The sequence below is a fragment of the Tenrec ecaudatus genome, chromosome 3, assembly GCF_050624435.1.
Source record: "Tenrec ecaudatus isolate mTenEca1 chromosome 3, mTenEca1.hap1, whole genome shotgun sequence".
Taxonomy (NCBI): Eukaryota; Metazoa; Chordata; class Mammalia; order Afrosoricida; family Tenrecidae; genus Tenrec; species Tenrec ecaudatus.
Genome location: NC_134532.1, coordinates 97,039,633 through 97,060,865, shown reverse-complemented (window position 1 = coordinate 97,060,865; position 21,233 = coordinate 97,039,633). Strand labels below are relative to the sequence as shown.

At 36.7% G+C, this 21,233-nt stretch overlaps 1 protein-coding gene across 4 annotated transcripts in view; it reads left to right on the top strand.

The window, feature by feature from the left end:
* Nucleotides 1-21,233, top strand: part of BLTP1 (bridge-like lipid transfer protein family member 1) — a 222,041-nt gene that overhangs the window by 50,417 nt on the left and 150,391 nt on the right. For all 4 annotated transcript variants that reach the window (XM_075543854.1, XM_075543855.1, XM_075543852.1 and 1 more), the window contains exons 12-22: nt 1,278-1,434; nt 1,798-1,876; nt 5,668-5,759; nt 7,200-7,317; nt 12,131-12,286; nt 12,523-12,620; nt 13,819-13,997; nt 14,151-14,257; nt 15,061-15,269; nt 15,733-15,960; nt 16,915-17,052. In XM_075543854.1, the coding sequence (XP_075399969.1) occupies nt 1,278-1,434; nt 1,798-1,876; nt 5,668-5,759; nt 7,200-7,317; nt 12,131-12,286; nt 12,523-12,620; nt 13,819-13,997; nt 14,151-14,257; nt 15,061-15,269; nt 15,733-15,960; nt 16,915-17,052 (1,561 nt within the window). The remainder of the gene's footprint in view (nt 1-1,277; nt 1,435-1,797; nt 1,877-5,667; nt 5,760-7,199; nt 7,318-12,130; nt 12,287-12,522; nt 12,621-13,818; nt 13,998-14,150; nt 14,258-15,060; nt 15,270-15,732; nt 15,961-16,914; nt 17,053-21,233) is intronic.

Here is a 21,233-nt window from a genome sequence, read left to right as displayed (position 1 = left end):
AAATGCTTCAGGGAAATCCACCGCCAAAGACCTCTTGCAAATGTTAGAAAGTAAAAATGATAACATGAGAACTAAAATAAGCCTGGCTCAGGCTATGGTGTTTTTTTACATATGCATGTGAAAGCTGGACAAAGAATAAGGAAGGCTATATAGAATTGATGCCTTTAATCTGTGGTATTTAATGAATATTAAATATCCTTTGAAGTAACAAAGAGTTGACACTGTGTGTTAAGTGCTGAACTACTAACCTGTAGTTGTAGGCAGTTCCTTGGGAGACAGGTGAGGCTGTGCGCTCCCACCAATATTTACAGTGTCAGAAACGCTGTATACTGCTGCTGTGAGTTGGAATCAATTCAGTGGGAGTGGGAGTAGGATGGAGTGAGTAACACAAGAATGAACAAATTTGCTTTGGAAGAAGTACTAATATTGGTTCCCATAGTTGACTCTGAATTGGGATTTCTTAGATTCTTTTGTCTTTATGAAAGGAAAAGAGAGGCAAATTAACATAGTAAAGAAGAGTAATTTTTTCCATGTGTTACTCACTGACAAGTATTTTTCATTGTGTTGTCATTTAAACCTCAGAACCATTCTATGAAGTAATTCATGTTATTCCTATTTTGCAAATGGGAAACAGGTCGAGTTTTCTCAGAATAATTAATGACATTGACCTGAGTAATTGATACTTCTAATTAAATCATCTTCCTTTAGTTGTTCCTTTGACATTTGGTCAATTGATATGCATATAGATTGTTTTAAATATCTTGCAGTGTACTTTGTGGGAATTTAATCTTTTGTCTCATTTATGGAGCCCAGGTGGTACAGTGGATTAAGCTCTAAACTGATAACTGCAAATACAGCAGTTCAAGTCCACCAGGTGCTTTGTGGGAGAAAGATGAGGCTGTATGCGCGTATAAAGCTATATGCAGTCTTGAGAACATTGAGAAACAGCTCCACTCTGTCTTACAGTGTTCCTAAGCCTCAGAATCAACTCAATAGCAGTGGCTTTTCATTTATTTATTTGGCCTATGTCTCAATTGATAGTAGTTTAGTTATTAAGTGCTGAAAATTCATTACTCTCTGAAAAGTATAAAGCATTGGAGAAAATAATCTTTCCTTTTAATGAAAAGATAGAGATTAGGTGTCATTGCTGTGTCACAATATTTTTGTGTGCTCTAATTGTCATATGAGATAGCAATGATAACAAAAAGTTAGAATACCGATTTCAGACACTTTTTACTTGGATTCCATGTCTTTATTCCTTCTACCACCTTATGTAGAGATTGCTTGTGGAAGTTTTTCTTTCCACCTGATTATCAAGTCCTGAAAGTTTCTGAAGTTGCACAGCCTGGGAGACCAAGACAGATCCTTGCTTTTGAGCTACGGATGAATATCATTGCAGATGCAACAATTGATTTGCTGTTTACTAAAAATCGGGTAATTATTGAAATAATACAAAGAGTGTAAATGATGTTTAAAACTTGAACCTAATTTTCTGCATTGTTTTTTGGTGACTGGTCCTTTATTCAGTTTCAAATTCTAAGATGAATTTTATTAAGTTTCATGTAATAGAAATAAATTTATTAGTTGTAATAGGATTATAAGGTATATTATACTTCATTTTCTTTTTATCCAACTAAATTGTTTTAGTGGGGTTTTGGTATAAGTTGGTATAAATTTGAACTTTTATTTTTGGGAGTTTTTGGTAATTATTGAATATCACTGAAGATTATATTTCTCAACAATAAAAGAAAAGTGAAATAATGAATCTTTCATGTGGATTAATTTTTATTTTGTTAGGAAACAAATGCTGTCCATGTAAATGTAGGAGCTGGCTCATATTTAGAAATTAATATTCCAATGACAGTTGAAGAAAATGGTAAGCCATAATTATTTTTATTTAAAATTGATAGAAAATAGTTAACATATTAATAGTAGAGCTTATTAATCCATTTGGATTAACATTGATGGTGCTTTTCTAAAATTTTAATACTATTTTGATATCCCTTTTGTTAATAGGAGTAAATCTGCATAAATAAAACATTTGAACACCTGTTCACAAGAATCGGTGTTTCTAACCTGGTTACGTCTTTGTATTTCTGTGCTCTCATTTTACCCTCTGCCTCCCTTTTGTAGGTCTGAGCATAATTTGCTTGTCACATATCTTTCAAGGTATTGCTTTATGAGATGAGGTGCATTGTCCTTTCACTGGTACATTCCAGGCACATGTACACTTGCCTTAATTGTTTGCTTGAGTAATAGGCCTTGTTTTAGATTACGCCTTTAAGATTTCTCTTAAGAAGTAAGTTGGGTACTCTGAACTGCATAACTTTAAGAAAGTAGAGCATTATATACTTCATATGTTAAATAATTCCCTAATAGCTATAATTCTAGTTAAATTGAGATAATCTAAGCTCATTAGGCATTTGATATCTGGACAATGATACAAACTATAATCAGTTTTACAATTAAATGCTTTTTGTTAAATTTATCAAATTTCTTTTGCCTTTCACTCTTATGTCTTTTACTATCCCTATACTTCAGAGAAGTTAAAGTGAAATTCTGCTTTACTTATTTTCTTGCCTGAGAGCAGAGTAAAGAGCAACTAAATCATTTTTAAGTTGGTAATCAGCAATGATACTATTGCTAGGTGTACTTAGCTTTTATATGTTTTTTTGTTAGCTTCTTTGGCTCTTTCACTTATTTTGGTACTATTTAGAAGCAGCAGCAGGCAGAAGGATTTAAAAAGTCATTTTATTGGGGGCTCGTACAATCTTATCACAATCTATACATCAATTGAATCAGGCATGTTTGTACATATGTTGTCCTCATTCTTTTCTAGACATTTACTTTCTATTGAGCCCTTGGTATCAGCTATTTTCCCCTCCCCCCAAATATCTTTTTCCCCCTTTCTTTTTTTCAAAAATCATTTTAATAGGGGCTCATACAACTCTTATCACATTCCATATATGTGTGTGTGTATATATATATATATATATATATAATTGGTGTAAAGCACACTTGTACATTCATTGCCCTCATCACTCCCCAAACACCTGCTTTCCACATAAGCCCCTGGCATCAACTCCTCATTTTCCCCCTCCCTCTCCACTTCCCCCTCCCTCGTGAACCCTTGATAATTTATAAATTATTATTTTGTCACATCTTGCCCGGTCCGACATCTCCCCTCACCCACTTCTCTGTTGCCCGTCCCCCAGGGAGGAGGTCACATGTAGATCCTTGTAATCGGTTCCCCCTTTCCAACCCATCCTCCCAGTATCGCCACTCACACCACTGATCCTGAAGGGATCATCCACCCTGGATTCCCTGTGTTTCTAATTCCTATCTGTACCATCGTACATCCTCTGGTCTAGTCAGATTTGTAAGGTAGAATTGGGATCATGATAGTGGGTGGGAGGAAGCATTTAGGAACTAGAGGAAAGTTGTATGTTTCGTCGTTGCTACATCGTACCCTGACTGGCTTTTCTCCTCCCTGCGACCCTTCTATAAGGGGATGTCCAGTGATAGGTCTCTCTAAATAGGGTAGGCTGGATAAACAATTTGGAGAAGAAAACAACGGTACCGACAGTTCCGGCGGGGGGGGGGGGAGGACATGGCAGAAGGGGGTGTGGGGGGAAAGGTAGTGGTGTTAACAAACCCAAGGACAAGGGAATAACAAGTGATCCAAATCAGTGGTGAGGAGGGTGTAGGAGGCGTGGTAGGGCGTGATCAAGGGTAATAATACCAAGAGGAATTACTGAAACTCAAATGAAGACTGAGCATGATAGTGGGACAAGAGGGAAGTCAAATTAAATAGTGTAAAGAGCTAGGAGGCAAAGGACATTTATAGAGGTCTAATAAAGGCATGTACATATGCAAATATATTTATATATGAGGATGAGGATGGGGAAATAGATCTATGTGCATATATTTATAGGTTTAGTATTAATGTAACAGAAGGACATTGGGCCTCCACTCAAGTACTTCCTCAATGCAAGAATACTTTCAACTATTAAATTGGCATTCTATGACACAACCTGACACAACCACTGAAGACAAAGCAGATGAATAAGCAAATGTGGTAATGAAAGCTAATGGTGCCTAGCTATCAAAAGATATAGTGTCTTGGATCTTAAAAGCTTGAAGATAGATAAGCAGCCATCTAGCTCAGAAGCAACAAAGCACATGGAAGAAGTACACCAGCCTGTGTGATCATGAGGTGCTGAAGGGATCAGTTATCAGGCATTAAAGAACAAAAAATCATATCATTGTGTGCTCGCCTCCCTGATACAATCGCTGAAGTTCAATGGGTGCATAATCAAATGTGGCAAAGAAAGCTGATGGTGCCCAGCTATCAAAAGATATAGCATCTGGGGTCTTAAAGGCTTGAAGGTAAATAAGTGGCCATCTAGCTGAGAATCAATAAAGCCCGCATGGAATAAGCACACCAGCATGTGCGATCACGAGGTGTCGAAGGGATCAGGTGTCAGGCATCATCAGAACAAAAACTCATATCATAGTGAATGAGGCAGGGAGTGTGGAGTGGAGACTCAGGCAGGGGGATTTCACCAGCTTTTTTTAGTTTGCATAAGTGGTACCTATGGGGTTTGCCTCCTTAGATGATCAAGTGAAAAACAGACTAGCCTGGTGTACTTTCTTTTCCTTTATCTTGTCACTATTTTAGTGAATGACTAAAGACTCTTTTAACTGGTTTTAAAGTAAAAATATGAAGTCTTAAATGAGTCTCTTGAAACTTTTACGGACTGATTCGTTCAGAGTAGGCTGTTGGAAAGAAGCATCTTTTAGAACAGACTGAGTTAAGTATACATGATGAGAGAGGGAAAGTCCTGGTTGAACATAATTAAGACGGATTGACTTAATGAAATCCTTTTGTGTTTGCAATTTGATGTTGTACATAGTTATGTGATACCCTGGAATAAAGAAGTTTCTTAATGGTTTCGGGGCTCAGTATTTTCCTTATGCATCAATTTTCAATTTGAGGCAAGTGCCACAGGATCCTTGTAGGATTCTGGTAGTGGGACTGGGTGTTTACAGAGCACCCACTCATGTTCTACTAAGGTTAGGTACTTTTGAAGATGATTGACTGAACAGCCAAATGGAACATGTATTTACGTTTCTGACTAAAAATATATATAAAATCAATAAAATATATTTAAATCTTTGTTTCCAGAGATTTCAGTATTTGTAAGAAAATGTTCAGTTAAGGATACATGTTGAACTAATAGTAAATAATGACCATTGCATTAGCAATGTTCATAGGAAGGCACCCATTAGGAAAGGATATGTAATGCTTCATTTTTTTTTTGTTCAGAATAGGAGTATATTGTGAAGAGGTTGATTTTGTTTTTCAATTCAAAACTATAAAAATATTCTGTAAGTGATATTTTTCAGCTATCTAAGACAGCGCTTATATACTCACTCTCATCCCCATTTTCTCAAAGGTATATACTTCCATCATTTTCAGTTGCAGCTTATGCAGTAACAAACATTAGATGGATATGGAACAGCATGTTTCCTATCATTGGAGTGTCTTGAACTGATCAGCAGTTTTCAGGATTCCATCTCTGGGTGGTAGTAGGAATTAGTTCCATTTTAAAGCTTTTTAGTTGTATAAGTTTTTTTAATTCCTAATTCTTATATTTTCATTAGGATATACCCCTGCAATTAAAGGACAACTGCTACATGTTGATGCTACTTCTAGCATGCAGTACCGGACCCTTTTAGAAGCAGAAATGTTAGCAGTAAGTTTCCCGTATGTTGTTTATATATGCATTCATGCACAACACACAGCCTTGGTTTTTACTTTTCTATGTAAAATTTATGTGTGCAGAAGTTACACAGTGGTTCATCTTCTTACTCAAGGACTATTCTGTACTGTCGGTCCTATATTTGAGGACCTAACATTTTTACTCAACATTTGGTTTGTGGTTCCATATCAGTGCAGGCTGCCCCTGTCTATGGACCATGTCACAGCCATAGCAGGGCGATGCACTTCCTGGGCTGCCACTTCCTTTGCCGCTCTGTTTCTAGTTGGGGATAGGGATAAAGCAACGATACATGGTTATTTGGTCTTTAAAAATGTGAAAAGTGTTAGGCTACTACTTTTAACTTTATTATATGGTGGGAGTAAATCTCTCCTAAATATTTATAAGGTAATTTTTTGCCATATATTTTCTAGCCCTATTTGTTTCATTTTGGAGTGCTTAAATAATGTAGCTCATTGTGCTTTTAAGGTAAAAGTGAAAACAAATTATTGGTACTCTGGTTTACTCCACAATCAGAAAAAGAAACACTATGGAAAGACTTGTGATTAAAACAGCAGATTGGCGACTTATTAATCAGACAGTTACATTTTATCAGTGACAACAGAAATAACTGCCATTGTATAGAGTGGTTCATATTCAGAGAAGATCGCTTTATAGAAGATGGTATAAAGTACTTTTATCTCAGCAGCTTCTGATGTAAATATATGTCGTAGATGTATATAAATTGAGAGGAAATTTACACAGTTCTAAGAATACATGTATTAAACCGGACTATTCAGCATTTTAATGAATTTCTGAGGCATGACTGGAATTCCTGGGAAGGAGGTTTTGCCTTTGCAGAAAAGCCATGCTTTGGCAAGTGGAATATTCCACAGAGTACTATGTCAGGCTGTCAACTGGAAACCCCAGGATGCACTGGTGCCCAGACTCTTTTTGTGACAGTTTGTTTTACTCCCTCCTCCCTTATCTTGAGTCTCTCCCGTAACTGGGAAGACTTAAGGAAGCATCAGGGATTCAGCTGTTTATTCCATTAAATTATTTGGAGAGCATTTTCTAAGCTGTAGTGTGATAAATGTAATTAGCATCACTAAATTGTAAACTTAAAAAATCTTGAATTGGCAAATGTGTTTGTTACATACATAAAAGGTGTGGGTTTTTTGTACAACAATAAAATTAAGCTGTAGCCTATTTGTCTTTTTTCTTTCTTTTTGTTAAACTGCTTTGTGACTTATTATTTCAGGAAACTGGATTTAATCACAGGTACTTTCAGCCCCAGCACATATTTAAAAGTTCAAAGAGACCTTCTTCTGCTCAGTTCTATAGGAAAATAAGTTTTAATTACTCAACAGGGTGTGTTACTTAACACTGTTCTTACTTCCACAGCCAAGTTTTAAGTTCTAACATTTTCACTTGTAGTTTCACATCATTGCCAGCTACCCCCGAATATGGAACATGCCACAGTCATGGCAATGTGAACTAGAGGTGTATAAAGCCACCTACCATTTCATCTTTGCACAGAAGAACTTTTTTACAGGTAATTCACTAATATTATGAAAATTATTGAAATTAAAATTAATTATAGTGAACTTGTTTATATTCAGTAAGTTTTGATTTTAAATTTAACAGGAATATGTTAACACTATATTTTCTTATTTTTCAATTTCTTCTGGAGACAAGAATATCAATGAGGAAATTAAAATACAGCCATTCTGTGCTCTGTTCTAATCCACACAAGAAAAATATGAATCAAAATTGAACGTAGAAGAAAATGAAATGGGTCACTCTGGTGCTTTTATTCAGTCTAATGGGAGAGACATTAGAAAGGTGAACCAGTTTTTCTCCTGGTTCCAGGAGTAAGCAACATCATACTATCATTTTATTGTCTTAATTATTATAAACCTTAGACAGTATACGGGTATGTACTGTATAATGTCTGTTTAGGAAATATCTGATTGCATATAAGTTCACAAGACAGGGGTGAGTGTTTGCTTGGAAGAGTACTGGAGAGTGAGGCACTGATTTCCAGGCATTGTGCAGGCAGCTTGGCAGCCGGCCCCAGCGCTGCTGCTGTGGCTCTCCAATGTGCCTGCTCTGCCACCCAGTTTCAGACGTACGCTTGGTAACCCTGAGGCTCTGGGCACCGTTAGAGAGCCAATGTAGTTTGTAAGGGGGTTGCTTTGTTAGATGTGTCTCAAACACACCAGTCTAAGTCATGTAACATCCTGTTTCACAAGTGATGCATACCTGCACTAAAAGAGCCAGATGGTTTTGCATTTGAAACCCCTCCTTGGCGCTTCTGTAGCAGGGTTAATTACTGGTGCTATCACTACTTGGACAAGTTCTTTACTTTCTGTAGCGTATTATGAGTATAGGAATGTGTATAGCCTTTGTGAGTATCACAAGTAAAGGTTACTACACAAAAAGAAAAGAGCAACTGTCATCTAACTGATTCTAACTTATAGTGACCCTATAGACTATAGGTAATATTTATTGAGTCTTAATTTTAAAATGTAGTCAGAGTTGGTTGAGTTTGCTAGCATCAATAGTACTTCAGAGCAGTCTTTAAAGTAGTCAGCCTAATCTTTGCTTTATGCGTTCGTCCATCCATGTGCGTTGCAATTATTTATTAAGCATCTGTTCTACACTGAACGCTCTTAGATATATGGAGGGCATCGTGATGAATAAAGCATACAAAGGGCTTCAAAAGCTAGTGGACAATTCCATGATCTCTTACTGTGGTCTTTCTACACATGGTCAATAGCCCTGTGTACACAGTCCTGCCTTGATATTATTTACTAGCAGTACGACATTAGCCAAGTCACAGCAGTTTATGCAGCAGCTTCCTTGTTTGTGACATAGGGAAACTATATCCTACATTTGCTATTGCTAGAGTTATAGCCTGTATGATGTCATTACTGCAATTTATTCAGTCTGGTTTCTTTTTTTTTGCATTGTTTTCTGGTTTGGCTGGAAATTTTATTTGGGGTATCAGAGCTTCTGTATTCTTCAAGTTATAGAATCCTTCCCCAAAGCTTGATTGGGGATCCCTGTAGACATTTTGATAGGGCTTCTAGCAAGGGTAACCTTTGTGAGTGAAGTAGATGATTAAATTAGCAGTTCCCAGTTCAACTCAACTGTCAGACTTATAAAAAATATATATATAGCTAAAATTTAGAGTGCTTACTATGTATCTCACATTATTTGGAGCAATTTGTAAATGTTAAATTTTTGACTCCTGACAGTAAATCTGAGATTAGCATATTATGCAACCTGCATTTTACAGATGAAAAAATGAGTTGCAGAGAGGTCAAGCAATTTGTTCAGCGTCACATGAAAAGTGAATTGGTTTAGTTAAAATTTAACCCCAAGTTGTCTGGCTTGAGTCTGCTATGTAGCCTCTCACCCTATACCCCAGACATTGTAAATTCTTGACTTCATGAATCTTCAAAATAGATTCTATGTTCACACTTTTAATTCTTGACATTATTTTTCCTTCAGACATTTTATATCCTCAGACTACCAACACTAAGAGTAGCTGTTGCGGAAGTGTAAATTCCTCATAATTTAAAACATTTTCTTTTGTAGTAATATTTTATTTAGACTGAGAATTGCATTTGGTTTCTTTTAAGTAGTCAAGCTCATACTTCCTAAATTATAATTGTATTTACCCTGTTTTTATCTAATCATATATTTTTCTGCATATACCTAGTGAAATTAACTTTTTTGGTTAATATTTTTCCTAAAATTCTTATATTCATTTAAAAAATACAAAAATATACAGAAATGAAAGTAATTATCATTTAAGTTCTTACATCCCAAATTTGAGATATTACATTTTATCATATTATTTCTGCTTTTTAATGACGTACAGCATTAATACTAATGAGTGGCCTTTTTAACATGTTCTTTAAAAAGGATGAGCATTTTAAAGTAATATTAATTTAACCTATGAGTGATCACACTGTCTTTGAATTGCTCTTCTTAGTGTCATATTTCTCTACTGGAGAATTCAGCAGTCATGAAATTGTCTGTTGTGTGAGAGAATGCCTAATGTTTCTCAGATGTGCTCATGCCAATTATTAGTGAGAGGAAGTTGTTTTAAAGAGATTTCACTGTAGGCAAAAGATAGCTTTATGATCGATAAAATTAAAAGTCCCAGGAGTAAAAGATGTAAAACAAAGTCAGAAGCTAAATTCTCTTCTGGGAATAATGATATCGATTTAGATTTAGTTGATAGGGAGGAGAAGAAAACCATTTACTATCACAGCAAAGCTCCAGTATTAATTGCTTTATATTTTATACAGTCTTTGTTTTACCATTTAATTATAAAGTGAGTTGTTGTGAGTTTTCATATTATTTAGGTTACCATCTTAATAACTTTTTACTTTGCTGACTAAATGAGTAAGACAGTCACCAAGAAAATGCTTCTTTTTATTCATATTATTTGATAAGATCTAGTAATAGCAGTTTTTTCTAAAGAGAAATATATAATAGAAATGCTTTGTGAGGCTCTTAATAGTATTTTGTCACCATAATTTTTAATAATCATCAGTAAAGGTATTTTCGGCTCTGGCAGGAAGACTATTTTACATTAAATGATGTTAAAATTTCAAATACGTTATAGAAGAAAAAAACATAAGCTTTCTTGAAATAAAAATTAGCTTATAACATAAATTATATAAATAACAAAAAATATTAAGTTCTTAAAATGTTCTTAGCAAATTATGCAGTAATGTTAGTTAAGATGTACATAGTATTTTGCTGTTTGCAAAGCTTGCCCACTTAGAGTAGCTTCAGCGTGACTCTAAAAAGGCCTAGGCATCGTAACCATCCACAGGCTAGCTGGGAAGACACTGAGTCACAGAAACAGTCCATGAGTTAAAGAGGCTCAGGTTGCTAGTAAGACGAGACGTTGGAGAACCGTTTGTTTGTGACTGCCCCCGTCTGCCATAGGTAGGTAGATGATAAGGCTAGAATTCAATCCCAGCTGTCTGGCATTAAAGTTTATGTTATAATACTGCTTCAAGTTATTATATATATACATATATATTACACACACAATATATAATATATATATATTATATATATATATATTACACACACACAATTTCAAATGTGTGACAAGATGAAGATGAATGGGGCACTTGTAGAGTTTTTATTAATGGGTACTGTTGCTGGAAGATGCTATGCTTGTAAACAAAGCAGAGGCCAAAAGAAAAAGTGGAGCAAGTCCTGTGATAGAAGAGGGCTGAAAGCTTTATGTAAAGTAATTGTACACATTGATATTAAAACAACACGAACAAAACACCCAGAGTCCCAAACTACAAACTAGATAAACATGTGAATATATTTTGAAACTACTAGTAGTCAGCACCCACACTGCTTCAAAATTTAACACAATTGCAACAATATCCATTGTACTTACCACTTTAAACAATTTTAGCTGCAGCGCTTTCATTAAGCCAGATGGATAAAGATGCCCTTATTGGTTTCCTCTTGGCGATTGGCTTTCAAACACATGAGTATTTCCTTCCACAGCCACCTGACACTTCTCCAGCAAGCTTTCATCTTGTCCCCCTCAATGGTTTTCAGTACTCCGGGTTTATACTTAAGTGACAGTACTTTGATAAGGGAGAAGTGCTGCACTTTTCCTCCGGGGGCTTGAGAACCTAAGGGGTGTACATATGTTATGTATGTACTTACAAATGGCCAGGTCCTGTTTGCCAGCTGGAATTCTTTGACTTAATGTGTGGGTGTTTTGCTTTGTGATACTTACATGAATAAAAGGTTGTTGATTTAAGACAAGTTTGAGATCTAAAACTAATTGTTGTGTATTTGTCCTTCTGGTGGCTGCATAAGTTTCATATTTTCTGTGGCCATCTCTGTCTTGAAGTACTGTAATGTTGTAGAAATTTTGCCATTTTGCCAGGGAAGTGTCTTAGCGTCATCGTGGTCCAGGCCCTAGCTAACGTAATATCGCCCACTCCTTTTGTGCTTCAAGTTCTGCCAACAAAGTGAAATTATGAGAGACTGACTCCTGTGGAGCTGCCATCTTCTCCTGCAGCCCGGCCCAGCCCCAGATGATTTCTTTTAAGTTTATAAAATTTTGTTAGAGATATGTTTGTCTAATATATACTGTTTTTCTCATGTAGAATTGTGATTAGTAAATAAACATCTATTTATTGCCTTATCATTTAGTTCCTTTTTAATCACCTTGTAAATATTTCAGTATACAAATTTCATTTAGTCAGAAAAGAAAAATTCATTTTTAACTGCTATTAGCATCTCTGTTTTTCCTTACAGATTTCAATAATTTTACTCTTTATCTCATACCTCAATAAATTTAGATTTGATTCAAGACTGGTCTAGTGACAGTGCTCCAGACATCTTTTCCTTTGTCCCCTATACCTGGAACTTTAAGATCATGTTTCATCAGTTTGAAATGATTTGGGCTGCTAATCAACACAATTGGATTGATTGTTCCACGAAACAGCAGGAGAATGGTAAGACAGTCTAAGTGTTCTGATTAAGAAAAATACTAATCAGAAAGTTAGTAATGGTATTATAGGTCTAGCTGATAGTAAAATTGGTTTTCCCTCCATTATCTTGTAAGACAGAGGAACATTTCAGAGTTTTTTTGGACTAAGGATATTGTCTTTTTAAGTGTGCATTAAGACCACTTAAATGCATTTATTGAAATTAACAGTAAATTTTCTTTTCCTTTTGCTTTATTTTGTAGTTTATCTGGCAGCCTGTGGTGAAACACTAAACATTGATTTCTCTTTGCCTTTTACGGACTTTGTGCCAGCCACATGCAATACGAAGTTTTCTCTAAGAGTATGTGCAATTAAATTCATGTTTATTTCGTAAGGTCCCTTCATACATTTCATTTCCTGAAGCTCTTCCGTGTTCCCCCTAGGAATGAGGACTGTGTCAGTTTCCCTCCATTCACTCAGCCTCATAGAGTTGGTGCGGTTTCCTTTTGTCGCTCCCTGCTCCCCTCCCGAGAAGCTGGGCGGGCGGCTCCCTGCTTCCCCCCCTCCGTCCTCAGAAAGATTTTAATAAACCCTGCAGCAGTTGCTTTCTTCCAGCTCATTTCCAACTACTGCGAATCTATTCTTTCTCCTAAGGATATTTTTTTAGCTCAAATATTTGTTAGATTTCTGAAGATTTTCACTTCTGCATTTGATTCCTAATGACAACCACAGATTCAAGAAAGAACAGAGCCAGCTTTCATAAGCTTCTTTCTCCTAAATTGAGAACTTTGTAGAACGCCTCATTTTCGGTGTGGACACGTGGTAGTGAGTGGTACTAATGTAATGTTAGCAGCAGACACATGTTAAACAGTGTCCATGTTGTGTCCCCCGTTGAAATGTAGTGATTCATCCCTTCTCAGGAGATCTTCTCGAGGGGGTGCTTATCTGCATCTACTAATTAGGAAAGCAAGGAATGGAAGAGCGTATAGAACTTGCCCTGTTGTGAGGGGGGCCAAATTGGAATTTGAACCCTAGGGATACAGCTGTGGAGGTTCACGCTTCTGACATTCATTGTACTGTTCTCCAGGATAAGAAACCAGTATGGAGGAAACTGAAGCCAAGGGAAGATCCTTCGTTGTGCTAACGGGGCATTATTAAAGGCCACTGGAGGGAGGAAACAAAGTTCTTACTATAATCAGAGAACATAATCATAGTTTAAAAATTAATAATATAAAAAACCTAACACTCCCACTTCAGCTTATATTAATTTGGTGAATTTAAACTTTTATTGAATTATTTGTGAAATATGTCTTTTTCATTTTCACTATTAGGTGGAAACTGCTATTTCTTTTTTGACTTTTTCTTCTTTGTTTGATCAATATTTGGTTTTGTCAGTGTGAAATAGTTTTCCAGATTTTTACCTGTTAATAATATAAAATCTTTAATTTGAAAGTCTTATTTTATCTCAAGTTTTCAAGATTGTTGTAGTATTTGACTATAAGTAATACCCTAATTGTATATTAATTTTATAACTTTTGTTTATTAACAATTATTTTTAGGGGGAAGATGTTGATCTTCATTTGTTCTTACCAGATTGCCACCCCAGTAAATATTCATTATTTATGTTGGTAAAGAATTGCCACCCAAATAAACTGACTCATGATGCTGGTATTCCTGCTGAATGTCAAAGTGGCCAAAAAACAGTTAAACCCAAATGGCGGAATGTTACTCAAGAAAAGTGAGTCACATAAAATTAATCACCTAAGCATTTGTATGTGTATGGAGATATTATACTTGGTTTAAAGAAGAATAATAACACAAGATTATCCATAGCTGTTGTATCTACAAGTAAGGAACAAAAAGTAGAACCTTTGTTTTTTACTCTTATAAGGGCTGGTTGGGTTGAGTGCTGGACTGTCCCAAGTGTGATGTTGACGATTGATTACACCTGGCATCCCATTTACCCACAAAAAGCAGATGAGCAGTTAAAGCAATCATGTAAGTATTTTCACGTACTTCCGTGCCTTCATATTCACCACGTGTCAGCTCTTAGGCCAAGCAGCTTTTCAGCTTACACCATCTCGTTCATCTCTATGATAACTAACTGTAGGAAGTGGATTTTGTTTTTGTTGGTCTCATTTTAGAATTAACAAAATGTATTCAGAGAAGGTAAGTAATTTTCTCAAGGTCTGCTATGCTAGAAGGAGCAGAACTTCAATGTGAAACAAGGATTGAGGGACTTTAGTGTTGAATATTATGAAATACTAGTTTCTTTAATGAACTAAAAGAATACTATGTAATTTAGAGTGGCTTCAAAGAGATTTTACCTGGGTTAAAATGGAACTAGAGTCAATTAAATTAATGAGTTTAATTTCAAATAATAGTCTTTTATTTGGAATTGTGCATGTAATGTGGCTTGATAATATCACATTGTATTTGAGTAGCTCTTTATCTAAAGACATTGTTGGTGTTTAGTGCTCAAGTATAGTTAAGGCTTACATGTGATCTAGATTTATCCTGCAGGGACTCAATGAAAATGTTGCTTCTGTTAACTTTTCATTGATTCTACAGCCTGATTTAAGATATTTTTCTACATATTACAATAAAATATTTTAATTTTCTTTCCTATTAATCTTTTAAGCCAATTTTCATTATATACTGTATATATAGCATCTTCATTAGTTACTTTCATGTTTGTAAGTATTTGTTAGTGTGTATTCCCTTGAATAAATTCTAATAATTGTTTTTTCCTTTTGTCCAAACACCATTGACCTTTATTTATTCCTTTCAATTTTTTCCAGTGTCAGAAATGGAAGAATCAATGCTATCTGTACTAAGACCATCCCAGAAAACTACAGAAAGAGCTGTTTCTTCTCCTTCTATTTCTTCACGCCCACCTATCGACCCTTCAGAACTTCCACCTGATAAACTCCATGTAGAAATGGAACTTTCCCCAGATTCCCAGATAACTCTCTATGGACCTCTGCTCAATGCCTTTCTGTGTATAAAGGTATGATTTTTTAAAAACACTGTATTTTTAAACATTGATAAAACATTTAAAATCAAATCGAAGATGGAAAGTATTTGAGTTAGCAAGTTGTGGGATTTATTAAAGTATTGAGACTATATTATTTAGTTACTAGACTTAGAATGATAGACTTAATTACAAATTTATTTACTATAAAGAGCACACCATTCAATTCAGCTCAGTTTTATTGATTGGTTAGTGTGTTCCAAGAATAGTAATTATAGAGATGACATACCTATTTTCAAGAAGTGTGTGTTTCAGAGAGAGAGAGAGATGGACAAGTTTAGTGCATTCTACTGAGTGTAGCAGTAAATATGCTTGAGCAACATGTCACCTGAGGATAATTGGTTCTAGGAAGTGAATCCAACAACGTTTTATGATAAATAATGAACAAATCTTGGTCTTAAAAATTCAATTGATGGTACTTTATTACTAATTCTTATAGGAAAATTACTTTGGGGAAGATGACATGTATATGGATTTTGAAGAGGTGGTTTCTAGTCCTGTTCTGTCATTGTCAACATCATCCAGCTCTGGGTGGACTGCTGTCGGAATGGAGAATGACAGAAGGGAAAATGAAAGTTCATCCAAGTCTGTTCACCCACTTTCTTTGCGTCCTTGGGATATTACTGTTCTTGTTAATTTATACAAAGTTCACGGGAGACTTCCTGTTGTAAGTATTTAAGTGCCCTGATAGAATGTATTATGAAATACATGTAGTATAGACAACTGTATTTGTGTTTGTATACATTCACTTATAATTACATACGCAAAGACTTCTAAATTTAATGTTTTAAAGTTTCCATAAAGCTAACACTAATTTTTAAATATGGTTACTTGATGTTCATAATTTAATTTTTTTCATTCTTAATTCTTTGCAAGTTTGGAACATTCTGTTTTGACATTGAATTGGTGGATTTATAATTAACCAGGTAGATAATCTCTAATTTAAATTTTATTAGCCTTTATATCTAGTAGACCCTAGACAAGTTTGGGATCTTGTGGTGGACCTGTTAGAAAAATCCATTTTCAGGAGGTTGACCTTGGAGGTTGAATTGTGTCAGGCAAAGTGTCCTCATTCACTCCAAGGATGCCCCATTTTGGGCTGTCTTGGTAGGAGATCAAAATGCCCTCAAGGTCCAGGCACTTGGGAACCAGGCTATCTAGGCAGGGTGTGCCTCTAGATCAGTGGTCCACAAACTACAGCCTGTAAGCCGTAGGCAGCTATCTTAGTACATACATGTGATTATGAAGTAGAATTGAAAAATTTTAAAGGATATCATTCAGATAATGGTAATTTCATTTGTAAAAATGTACTTATGGTTCTTGGATAATCTCTAAATTATTGTGAGGAACAGGACTGGCTCTTCCATCTCAAAAGTTTGCCCCTCCCTCTCCCCCTGTGCTAGATGATTGTGGTTCATACTGCTTATCTTATGAGCCCAGAGCTGCACACTGGAGAAGTCACCCGCTTCCGGTGCTCCAGGAAGTTGTCCTTATTGGCACAGTTACTTTGTTGTCAGTAAACACTATTTTAAAAAATCATAGTGTATATCTAGTTTTTATATTTCAGTATTCACAGGTCACTTTTTAATTCTTTGATTATGGTATTTTGTTTGACTGTTAGCATGGAACTACTGATGGCCCTGAGTGCCCTACTGCTTTCTTGGAAAGGCTCTGCTTTGAAATGAAAAAAGGATTCAGGGAGACCATGCTACAACTTGTCCTATCACCTCTGAATGTGTTTGTCAGTGATAACTATCAGGTAATGTCAAAATGAGTCAATATAAAGATTTACTGATTTGTTGTTGGTATTTATGTGGCCAAAGTAATGCACTAGTGTCTGTGTGTGCAATGTATAACTTTTTAAATTAGAGCCTTTTAATTTGCCTACTGCTCTGAATCCCATGGAGCTCTCTGCTTTTCCATGCACTCTACTGGGTTCTATAACTTGTTGCAATGACTGTATATAACTCACAGATGATGCTCACAATTAGAAGTTTAATTAGGGAACTAATAGGTTGAATACTAGGGAGTTCTTTTTAGTAGATTGACTTTGTGTATGCTTCTTTTAATGCAGCGGTCTCCAACCTGTGGGTCGCAACCCCTTTGGGGGGTCGAATGACCCTTTCACAGGGTTGCCCGCTTCATCACAGTAGCAAAATGACAGTTATGAAGTAGCAACGGAAATAATATTATGGTTGGGGGTCCCCACAACATGTGGAACTGTGTGAAAGGGTTGAGGCATTAGGAAGGTTGAGGACCATTGTTTTAATGCTATCTGCATCATCCAATATTTTGCCTTCAGTATTTTGCCTGGACTCTTTCAGTATTGCAGTTTGAGGCTTAACTTTTCCCTTAAGGTCATTCAGTTGAAAGTATGCTTAGTGCTTCCTTCCTGTTGGGTTTTTTAAGTCTTAAGTCTTTCCACATTGCATTATGTTACTGTACTTTATCTTTTCGTGATGATCTTAAAATTTCTTTTCAGCTCTTTGACATGATCATTTCATCCATAGCTACTCTGTGATTAAAAGCAAGTTTCAGAGTGTGTTGAGACATCTGCTTTGATCTTTTCTGTCTTAGTAAATGACTTTGTTTTCATTGTGTGATGATCTTGATGTCATCCCCGCAATGTATCAGGTCTCTGTCATTAGTGTTTCATGCATCTCACCTGTTCTTGAGGGGTTCTGAAATTCAGGAGGCATAGACTAAAGGTTGTATTTTGGCTTTCATAAATTAGTTTTAATTTTCTTCAGCTTCAACCTGAACTTACAGATGAGCACTTGACGGTCTGTTCCACAATTGGCCCCTGATCTGCTTTTATCTTCTGATACGTATTTTCTCCATTGTCTCTTCCCACAGATGTAATCACTTGATTTCTGTGTCTTTCATCAGGAGAAGTCCATATGCATACTTGCCTTCCAGTTTTCCTAGATTCATAGTACATTCCAAGTTACAATCCTTAGTTGATGTTTGCAGCTGTTACTTCTTTTGAATCATGCCTCATCAACAAATGAAGGTTCTGAATCCTTTATCCCTTCAGACTTCACTCCATCCGTGTCTTTACGGTCTGCTATACTTTGAGAGGGCAGCTCTTCCGCAGTCCTATTTTGAGTGCCTGCTGACCTGAGAGGCTCATCTTTTTGTACTATCTCTGACCTTGCTCTGCTTCTCTTCCTGAGGCTCTCAGGGACTGACAGTGTTTTCATGCTATCCACAGGGTTTTCAGTGGCTAATTCCTCTGTAGTGGCTGCCTTTTCCTTCTCCGTAGTCTGTTATTAGTCTGGAAGCTTTGTTGAAAGATGTTCACTTTGACCTTGCTGATATGTAAAATACCAGTGATACAGCTTTCTGGATTGCAACCTCACGCAAACCACCACAGTGTGAAAACCGACAAGTCTTAGATGGTTAGCACACTGTCATTCACCCAAAGTCGAGGGTACTGCCTGTTCTCTTAGAGTTTACTCAAAGACTTAATGTGTGTATTTCTTGTAGTGCAGGCATGATTATTCCTAGTACATCTTTTTTCCTTTTTGTCTGTATTAGCTCATTGTCTTTTGTGGTGGAAGGTTTTACACTTTTAATATGTAAACTTACATATGAGCAATTTTTAATAATGAATTTTCTTAATGTGTGTGAACAAGTTGTACGTACCTTGTTAGATATGTTGCAAATGCACATGCACAAAGACTACCATAGTTAAATTAGTTTGAGAGATAATGTTAGTATATGGAAAGCGCTGGGAAGTGTGTCAATCAGCAGCACCAATTCTATGAGTCGTCATGCAATTTGATGGAGTGGAATATGTGGTGAACAAGGCATAGTTACCTTAATTATTCTAGGGTAAAGCTATGAAGTGCATGAAAGTTACAATAATTACACATATGCACAGTGAGTTTAGGATGGTGAGTTTAGGACACTTGCGTATTGCTCCTGATTTCTAAATAGCCAGAACAGCATTAGAAAAAGAGTGCCAGTTCCTAATGGTGATTCCTCCAGGCGTATTGCAGCCTTGCAGTTGCAGCCAGAACACACCAGAGGGTCCCAGAGTATTTGCATATACAAAGCAGTGTGTATTACAACAAGAGCCAGATGGCATGCATACCAGAACACATTTGTTCCATTTTTGAATGTCCTTCCAACTTGAGAAGGTTGTCAGGTAGTATGTGTAGACTCTTCTGTGTGTACTCCGCTTAGTACTGTGGGTGAGAGACTTACAAAAAGGGAGGTGTACTTTATGCTGGTCCCCCTAACTAGGCAGGGCTTCTTAGGTGGTCTGTATACTTTAAGTTATACATACTTCTACTTAGCACCATGGTTGAGGTACTGAGCACCATGGTTGAGGGACCAAGACATCCCTTGCTGAGCCATTTTTGTTCCCCAAAGCCTAGTTAACATGCTGTATCACAGACACCAGACCTCAGAAAGTACGACTAGTGGAAGCCTCCTCATCTTCATTGCCATCCAGCCAGTGCCGACTCATAGTGACCCCATGGGAAAAGGGGTTGTGCGCATAGAGCTGCCCCTGTACGTTCCCGAGACTGTAACTGTGTGCGTCAGTATAAAGCACCACCTTTCCCGCCTGGAGCAGCTGGTGGTTTCGAAGTATGGCTGCCTTTTTTCTAAGACTTGTTGTCAAGGTGCTAAGTTAGGCTGCCCAACTTATTTTTCTGTTTATGTGTTGTCTGTCAGTTTCACAGAACAATGCTCTGGGAGCTGGAAATGGTCTGGAAGCAGAAGGCTTTTCTGAAAAAAAAAATTATTCCTATGTGGAGACCATAGGGCTGGTGCAGTTTACTAATCAGGCTATCACATCTAAAAGAAATGCTTTGTGGATGAAACAATGTATTTAAAGGACCAAAGTACATTGTGGCTATAACAGAGAGAATGGGGGTGTGGGAAGAGACAAAAATGGAGGGATTAATGGAAGCCAAATAAGACGAGGTTTGGGGATGTATATGAGGGGTACCCCACAAAAAATTAACTTTTTTTCAAAGTGATTTAAATTTTTTTACAAAACAGCCTTATCACCTTCAAAGTACTCTCCATTACACTTAATATGTTTGTCAAATCAGTGGTTCCATCTTGGAAACATTTTTCAAACTCATCTGTTTGGATGGCTGACAGCATCGCCATCATTTTTTTTTCTGCATCTCTTCTATGTCATCAAACCATTGTCTTTTCATGTTCCTCTTCATTCGTGGAAACAAAAGAAGTTGTACGGAGAGAGGTCAGGTTAGTAAGGTTTGTGTGACAAGAGAGGAATGCTGGTGTTTTGGTGGGGTTTTTTTTTGCCAATAACAGGCACACGGGTTTGTTTGTTTTTTGCCAATAACAGGCTGTGTGAGCAGGTGCACTGTAGTGGTGGCAAAACCAGTCCACCTTCTGCCACAATCAGGCCTTTTTTTTTTTTAATTTAAATTTATTTATTTTAACAATTTATTGGGGCTGATACAATTCTTTTCACAGTTCATACATATACATACATCAATTGTATAAAGCACATCTGTACAGTCTTTGCCCTAATAATTTTTTTTCTCTTTTCTTCTTTTGCATTTTATTAGGGACTCATACAACTCTTACCACAATCCATACATATACATACATCAATTGTATAAAGCACATCCATACATTCCCTGCCCCAATCATTCTCAAGGCATTTGCTCTCCACTTAAGCCCCTTGCATCAGGTCCTCTCTTTTCCCCCCCTCCCTCCCCATTCCCCCCTCCCTCATATGCCCTTGGTAATTTATACATCGTTATTTTGTCATATCTTGCCCTATCCGGAGTCTCCCTTCCCCCCTTCTCTGCTGTCCCTCTCCCAGGGAAGAGGTCACATGTGGATCCTTGTAATCAGTTCCCCCTTTCCAACCCACTCACCCTCCACTCTCCCAGCATCGTCCCTCACACCCTTGGTCCTGAAGGTATCATCCACCCTGGATTCCCT